The sequence below is a fragment of the Chenopodium quinoa genome, unplaced genomic scaffold (assembly GCF_001683475.1).
Source record: "Chenopodium quinoa cultivar QQ74 unplaced genomic scaffold, ASM168347v1, whole genome shotgun sequence".
In the NCBI taxonomy this organism is placed as follows: Eukaryota; Viridiplantae; Streptophyta; class Magnoliopsida; order Caryophyllales; family Amaranthaceae; genus Chenopodium; species Chenopodium quinoa.
The window spans coordinates 1,477,463-1,486,074 of record NW_018744904.1 but is presented as its reverse complement, the minus strand read 5'-3'; the positions used below and the strand labels follow the sequence as shown (position 1 = coordinate 1,486,074).

The 8,612-nt window shown below is 31.6% G+C and overlaps 1 protein-coding gene across 1 annotated transcript; it reads left to right on the top strand.

Annotated features, from left to right (window-relative positions):
* The first annotated feature begins 658 nt into the window (after nucleotides 1–658).
* Nucleotides 659–7,543, top strand: LOC110706144 (cationic amino acid transporter 1-like). The gene is made up of 3 exons (XM_021884051.1): nucleotides 659–1,501; nucleotides 5,160–5,773; nucleotides 6,379–7,543. Exons 1-3 carry the CDS (start codon nucleotides 1,072–1,074, stop codon nucleotides 7,180–7,182), a joined length of 1,848 nt encoding a protein of 615 aa, XP_021739743.1. The 5' UTR covers nucleotides 659–1,071; the 3' UTR covers nucleotides 7,183–7,543.
* Nucleotides 7,544–8,612: the final 1,069 nt, after the last annotated feature.

The following is an 8,612-nucleotide window of genomic DNA, read 5'->3' as shown; positions in this document are numbered from 1 at the left end:
GGCACAAATAAAATTTCGTATCAAAACAAAACCCCATCAAGCGAATTTTGTGTTATTAATTTTGTGTTAGTTTTAGGTCATCAATGTCCGAGTAATTTTTAAAATCTTATGTTTGTAATTATTAGTTACATTGTATTTATTTAGGATACTTAACGATTATTTGTTTATGTAATGGCATACGATTAGATGTTGTATACTTAATATATGGATGACTTGAGTTATTTTTGGAGATGATGAAAAAATTCCAATGCATAGATTTGATTTTATATCGCAACAATTTTTCATTTATTGGTAAATATATTGATTTATTTTATATAAATGTAAATATTTAATTTATATCAATTTCAGTTTGGCTAACATTTCACGGTTCAATTTATCCATTGATGTAGTAGGTTGGTTGTGGACGAGGTTGGTGATTTTATCGAAATAAAAGATTTGGTAAAACAATGAATAATGATTTAGGATTTAAATTATTAAAAATTTATCATTTCACATTAAAGATTTTATATAATGGAAAAAATATCATATTTACAATTTATTTATATTTAATAAATTCATTATAAATTATAGTAAAAAAAATTAAACATTAAACTTTTATAATTTTGTCTGAAATTATTAAATACAATAAATCAAATAATTAAAAATTTTAGATGGAAAAACCGTGCATCGCACGGATTTCCATCTAGTAATAAAATATATTGATGATATGATACGATATTAGATTGCTGATGATCTATCTTTTCCTAATAAACAAATAAAATAATAATAAAAATAAATCAAATTAAAAATGAAAATTATAGTGGCCCATGAGCGCACATCATCTAGTAGTAAAAAAATATATAAAAAGCCCATTAATCAAATTAAAAATGAAAATTATAGTGGCCCCATGAGCGCACATCATCTAGTAGTAAAAAAATACAGTATATAAAAAGCCCATATTTGTTTATCCAACTCGCTACACTCTCTATTCAAACCCTATATATATATAAATATATACCCACATTCCACAATTCCATAGATCCTCCTCTCGCTCGCACGGTGTAAACTCCTCTCAAAGGCAAGGCGTGCGAGATGGGAAGCCAAGCCGAGAGCGGAGGCGGAGGATCAACAACAACAACAATGCGTAATCGATTTCGAGGTTGCTCAAAGGCTGATTTCCTACCAGAACAATCATTCCAAAGCTGGTCTAATTACATGTCAGCCCTTAAGGAGACTCCTGCACGGTTCATGAACCGGCTTACGACACGGTCCCTGGATGACACAGAGCTGAATCAAGTCAAGTCTGAAAGTCTCCATGATATGAAGAAGGCATTGACATGGTGGGATCTTACTTGGTTCGGTATCGGCGCCGTAATTGGTGCCGGTATCTTCGTTCTTACAGGCCAAGAAGCTAATCAGCATGCTGGTCCTGCTGTTATTTTGTCTTTTGCAGTTTCTGGTTTGTCTGCTATGCTTTCCGTCATGTGTTACACTGAGTTTGCTGTTGAGATCCCTGTTGCAGGTATTCTTTTTTCTTATATCTTTTTTATAATATGCAACTATTGATTTTTTTATTTTATTTTTTTAATAAATTATTCTGAGTAATTAAGGTTAAGATTAATTCAATAGTTGAATCCATTATGCTTGTTTCGTTTTTTTATTTTAAGTTTTTTTTTTTAAAATGCAATTATTTTTTTATAATATTTTTAATGAATTATAATGAGTTATTAAGGTTAAGATTGATTAATTGTTGATGACTCCATTATTTTGCTTGTTTCAGTAGTTTTTTTTTTTTTTTTTTTTTTTTGGTTTTGTGGAAGGTTGACTTTATCAAATGAATCTAGACTCTTAGTGGTTTCATAGCATTTTTTGGTTTTTTTTTTATTTATTATTTTTGTAAAATTCTATCATAAATTTTTTTTTTATATAATTCATATAATGATATAATTAGCAATCAAAAAACAATATTTAAGAATATGGAATAAATGAATCTGGATTCTTATGGGGTGTTTGGTTTGTAGAGTGGTATGAGTTTGGAATCAGGAATAGGGTTAAAGTGGTATCGGATTAGAACTTGATATTTAATATCATGTGTTTGGTTCAATTTTGGAATGAAATCTCATCCCCTAAATACCATGTATGGAATGGAATGAGCCAAACCCACCTTCCCCAAGGTTTCCAAACCACATACCTCGGGTTTAAGGTTATGAGTTTAAAATTCATACTTTTGACAACCAAACATATGGTATGGGTTTTAGTCATTATAAACTCATACCTCATACCTATATTTCGCAAACCAAACACTCCCTTATATTTATATATATATATATATATATATATATATATATATATATATATATATATATATATATATATATATAGTTAAAGCATCTTGATGATTATAAGAAATAAACCTAAAATAGCTTGATTGTTTTTGTGAACAATCACTTTTGATTCCATATGTGCCGTCATCCATTAGTTGTAAAGATAAAATATTGGCATATTGCATTATAGGAGTAATGATCAAAGATAATAATTGTTAATTTGTTAAAACACCCACAAAAAAAAATAGATAAATAAATAAATAAATAAAACATAATAAATAACGAAAATCAAGGCTTACGAAAAGGACAATGGAAACAAATCTCTTTGTAAAGTAACAACATCCTATAATTCAGGAAGAAACAAATAATTCTATTGTTTAGAATTGTCTTTTGCGTGAAAAATTACTCTTTTAGTCAAAATTAGTAACAAACAATCAATTATTTTTTTATACTCATAATGTGATTTGTTTAACTTTTACCATAAATAATTAGAAATGATAACATTCATAAAAGTCAACCCATATTTCCAAGATTCTGTCAAATTTCCAAAAAGTTAAGGAATCTTCAAGATTCCATTTCTAAATCAAATTGATAGCGTTTTGGTTCTAACTTTCTAAGCTATATTATTTAAGAATAATATGATTTAAATGATTTAATTTCACTTTATAAATTTAATTTGACCAATAAAATGGTTTATTATGCATTGATAAATAAAATATGGGATAAAAATAGTAGAGGATAAAAAGATAAAGATTGATTTGTTTTGCCAATTTCATAATTTCCTGGTTGTCAACCAGCTAAGAAGTCAATTAATAGTGAATAATATTGAGTAATCCTTAATTAATCAAAGTCAAACATGTGGTGGAACCGTGGAAGGGTCATTAGTCAAATGCTAGTAGCAAATCATATTTTTTATCATAAATACGACAGCTGTTGAACTTGGACTTGATTGTGAAACTTATCTATACAATTTAAACCTTTATTTTATTTTATTTTTTATATATATTATCAATTTTTAAGTGTGTATTTATTTGAACAAATTGGTCTTTCTTGTCCTACGTCTAGTAAACAATTGAGAGGAGACAATGAAGACTACAATAAATATAATTAGGACCGATTTTTCTTTGAAAAATATATACCAATTCCAATTACAAAATTTTTTAAATGTGCATAGTGATATCGTATGGTCGAAGTTTATTTATTTAGGGATTATTTATCGTGGGGTTACTTGGTCGGTTAGGGATTACTTAATAGTGAGGTTCTATGATAAGGTCGGAGTAGTGCGGTTCCAATATTACGGTATAATCGACGGAGTATGGTCGGAATAGTTACTTAAAATATTTATTTGGACTAGTGAAGTCCAGTTACTTATAATCCCTACGTCTATTAATTATGGAGTAGTACAAACCGATCGGAGTATTAATTATGGAGTATCAATTTCAAAATTAAAAAAAAATAAATGTCCCATAAACATGATTTCTTGCTTTTCATTGAGAGTGTCTATTGTTCTTATGAGATGAGACAACTCGCGAGCTACTTGAGTTCGAGAACTCGACTCGAAATTGACTCGAAATGTTAATGAGTCGAGTCGAGTAGATCATTACTCGACTCGAAAGCTCGTGAGAAGCTCGAATTCCTTTATATAATATTATATTTACTTAAAATTAAAATATTTTGGTAAAAAACATTTTTTATTTTTACATTAATAATTAATAAGTAAAACATTATTTATGTACTCGTATCGTCATATATTTATTTCTCAAATGACAAAATGAAAGAAAATGAAGAGATGTTACACTAAATAGAGAGTTTTAATAAGACGAAATAAATTGCAAGCTACTCGAGATCGATTCAGTCAAAACTTGACTCGGTCAAATTTGGTAAAAGCTCGACTCGGTCAAAGGTCGGGTGAAAACTCGACTCGATTAAGCTCGACTCGATATGTTAACGAGTCGAGTCGAGCTACCCTAAACTCGAACTCGACTCGCAACTTAAGCACCCTTAGTGCTTACGTGGGTTTTTGATTTGCATTTATCTCTAAATTTTCTATTCTTTCTATTTTAAAAATATACTTTTTTTTCTGATAAGATTATTGAATGGAAAAAAAAAAATTAAATAAATAAATCAAAATGCATGCATCATAAAATGAATGAATTGAAGTATTATATCCTACTCCATATATCTCCATGCAATTGAAATAGCATATGAAAATTAATAAAATGAGAATATTCACCATTTATTTATATTATGGGGATTCTTAATACGAATTTGAGGTTGTTTTCATTAATCATAATACTCTGTATTACACGTTTATTTGATATGAGGTTCTATGATAAGTAACTGGACTTCACTAGTCCAAATAAATATTGTAACTAGTCACGAATGTTAATTTGAACTTTTCTTATGATTTTACAGCGGTTGTTTGAAAAATGACTATCATATTATTTTAATGGTATATAATATGATCGATTCATTTTTTCACGTTATAAAATGGCCACAATTAGGCTTATAATATCTACAATGTAAATATAAATTTTGAAAAATTTTATCCATAAAATTTTTGAGAAACTATAAAATAAGAATATAAATTTCATAAGTGAAACTAAAAATTTGTTAAATAAAAATGTTTATAATCTATTTAATACCATTAATAAAGTAATAAAATTAATTACTTGAGAAAAATATGTCAATTATAAAATATATAATCAATAGAACATTATAGTAGTCGTATTTCAAACGACTAATATAAAACTTTCACAATCCTACGGGTACAAACTAGTTGTATACTTCTTTAAATCGTTTGTGTAAGAGACCTGACTACATACTCTAATAACGAGGTCGATTGACAAATAACAGGTGGTTCATTTGCATATTTAAGAGTCGAGTTAGGAGATTTCATGGCCTTCATAGCAGCAGGAAACATCATCCTAGAATACGTCATTAGCAGCGCGGCAGTTGCACGCTCATGGACATCATACTTCGCCACCCTCTGCAACCACAAACCCGACGATTTCCGTATCATTGCACATAACTTAAGCCCTGACTACAGCCACCTCGACCCAATCGCAGTCGTTGTAATCGGTGTTATCTGTTTCGTTGCAGTCTACAGCGTTAAAGGCTCTTCCCGTCTAAATTACATTTCTTCCATCGTCCATGTGTTCATCATCGTCTTCATCATCATCGCGGGTCTTACTCACGCCGATACCAAGAACTTAACCCCCTTTATTCCCTACGAACCTCGTGGTATTTTCCAGGCCTCAGCTGTGCTGTTCTTCGCGTATGTTGGGTTTGATGCAGTGTCAACGATGGCTGAGGAGACGAAGAATCCTGGCAGGGATATTCCTATTGGATTGGTTGGTTCCATGGCTATTGTTACCGTTGCGTACTGCTTGATGTCTCTTACTCTTTGCCTCATGCAGCCTTACAATCAAATTGATAAAGATGCTCCTTTTACATTAGCCTTTGAGAAGGTATTCTTCTACTCCTTACACACCTTCCATTTATAACTACAAGTAACTTTTACTACTGTGTTAGATGCTTACAACACTTTTATTTTTACATCTGTCATTATATAATTTCAACTATTAATATCTTAAATTATTATTGAGTAAAAATGGTAAGTAGTAAAAGTTAACATTTCGAAAATAAAATTTGAGGCAAATATAAATATATAATACAAATACACGTGACTATGTTTTTTCTTTGAGTAAATCGTAATAGTGAAAGTAGAATATCTTAACAAAGTAATATTAAAAAATTTACAAAACTTAAGCTATGAATGAAGTACTAGTTTTGACCGTACCACATTTTAATATATAGTTCATACATGTGGATAATTTTATTGTTGTTGGCTTGATTACAATATTAATTTTCAAATATATATCTATTTTTAAGTAATTTTTTGAATACAAAATTAAAGATATTAATAATCAAAATTGCGTAAAAGCAGTAATCTTGGTGCGGCACTCTAACAATTCTAAACATTTGCTGATTAGGCTGTTCAAACATAACTCTAATGTATCACATATGGTTGTATACTTACATTTACACATGATTTTATGGATATATTCTTTAGGTAGGAATGAATTGGGCGAAGTATCTTGTAGCAATTGGTGCTCTAAAAGGAATGACAACCGTGTTACTAGTCAGTGCAATAGGCCAAGCTCGTTACTTGACTCACATAGCGCGAACACACATGATGCCTCCATGGCTAGCTCAGGTGAACGAGAAGACAGGCACTCCAAGAAACGCTACCATTGTTATGATGTTTGCTACTGCTATTATTGCATTATTTACAAACCTCGACATCTTGTCTAACCTCCTATCAATTTCCACCCTATTCATCTTCATGTTAGTAGCATTAGCTCTTCTAGTACGAAGGTACTATGCAAGTGGTATAACTACACCTAGTGATCGTAACAAGTTTGTTACTTTCGCTGCTCTCATTCTTGGCTCTTCAATCGCGACAGCTGCTTACTGGGGTGCTACACAAACGGGGTGGATAGTATACACCATCACCGGGCCTATTTGGTTCCTTTCGACGTTGGGACTACAACTCTTTGTTCCACAAGCAAGAAATCCTAAACTGTGGGGTGTCCCATTGGTTCCTTGGCTACCATCTGCGTCGATTGCTGTCAACATATTCCTTCTTGGCTCAATTGACAAGGACTCTTACATTAGGTTCGCAATATGGACTTGCCTTCTAATGGTTTATTATGTATTCTTTGGTTTGCATGCATCGTATGATACCGCGATTGAGATGGCAAAGGTAGGTGTGGAAGAGAATGCCATGGAATTAGGTAAAGTTGAAGCAAAGAAGTATCCTCTTACTCATGAAGATTTAGAAGGTCACAGTGGGAACAATGACGATAAAAGTTAGTAATATATAGTATGCTTTTTAGTGTATATAAGGGACGATGAAGGTGATTGTTTCATATTTATTTCTTTTTAGGTTGTTTGATTATGATGAGAAAATTTGTGAGTACACAAGTTTGATTATTAATAAAATTAGGGGGTTGTTAAAATATAACTTTCTAATTATAGGATGATATTGTATGTTTGTGGAGATAGAAGAAAGCAAAGGAACAAATAAAAGTGTCGGTTGTATTTTCTACTTCTTCATTTCATAGTTCACAAGATAGTGAACTTATTTATAGGCAAATATTGCCATTAAAATATTATACATGATTGTACTTTTAGACAAATTATTGTCCATAATAAATTCATGTGATGAGCTACAAGTTACCATGCTACAAGTTATGTGAACTTCATTTTGACATTTTCTCAACACTCCCCCTTGAAGTTCGCATGAAATGGGGTATGGGTTGCCTTAAAGGAAAATATTATATGCTTTGATATACTGCCTCGTTAAAAACCTTGTCAGGAAAAACCCAGTGGGATAAAAACCTGATCGAAGGGAAAAAGAGTGAAGTGTATATAATACTCCCCTTGATTTCAACATAGTTCACGAAGATGACGCATTCCAATTTTGTGAACTAATTGCTCAAATTTCTTAGAAGGAAGTGATTTGGTGAACAGGTCGGCAAGGTTGTCACAAGACTGAATTTGCTGGATATATATTTCCTCATCCTTTTGCAGGTCATGTGTGAAGAATAGTTTTGGGGATATATGTTTTGTTCTATCTCCCTTAATATATCCCTCAGTTACTTGAGCGATGCATGTTGTATTGTCTTCAAAGATGGTGGTTAGGTTTTCTGTTATTGCTTTCATCCCACACTCTTTTTGGATATTACTAATCATCGACCTCAGCCATACACATTCTCGTCCTGCTTCATAAAGTGCTATAAACTCTGCATGATTTGAGGATGTCGCGGTCAATGTCTGTTTTGTTGATTTCCATGATATTGTTGTGCCGCCATAAGTGAACAAATATCCATTTTGTGACTTGGCATTTTGAGGATCCGATAAGTATCCAGCGTCTGCATATCCAATGAGAGCAGCATCTTGTTTCGGTTCATAATATAAACCAAGGTCTTGTGTCCCTCGTAGGTACCGAAGTAAGTGTCGGACTCCTTTCCAATGTCTGTATGTCTGTGTATTGTTGTACCTAGCTAACAAGTTCACTGAAAAAGCTATGTCGGGTCTAGTGTTGTTAGCTAATCCAATTGCACTTAAGTATGGTACTTCTGGACCCAGAATTTCTTCATTTTCTTCTCGGGGCCTGAATGGATCGTTTTTCATATTCAAAGAACGAACAACCATTGGGAAGTTGATTGGGGTTGCTTTGTCCATGAAAAATCTTTTCAAAACTCTTTCTGTATAGTTTGATTGATGGACAAAAATACCATG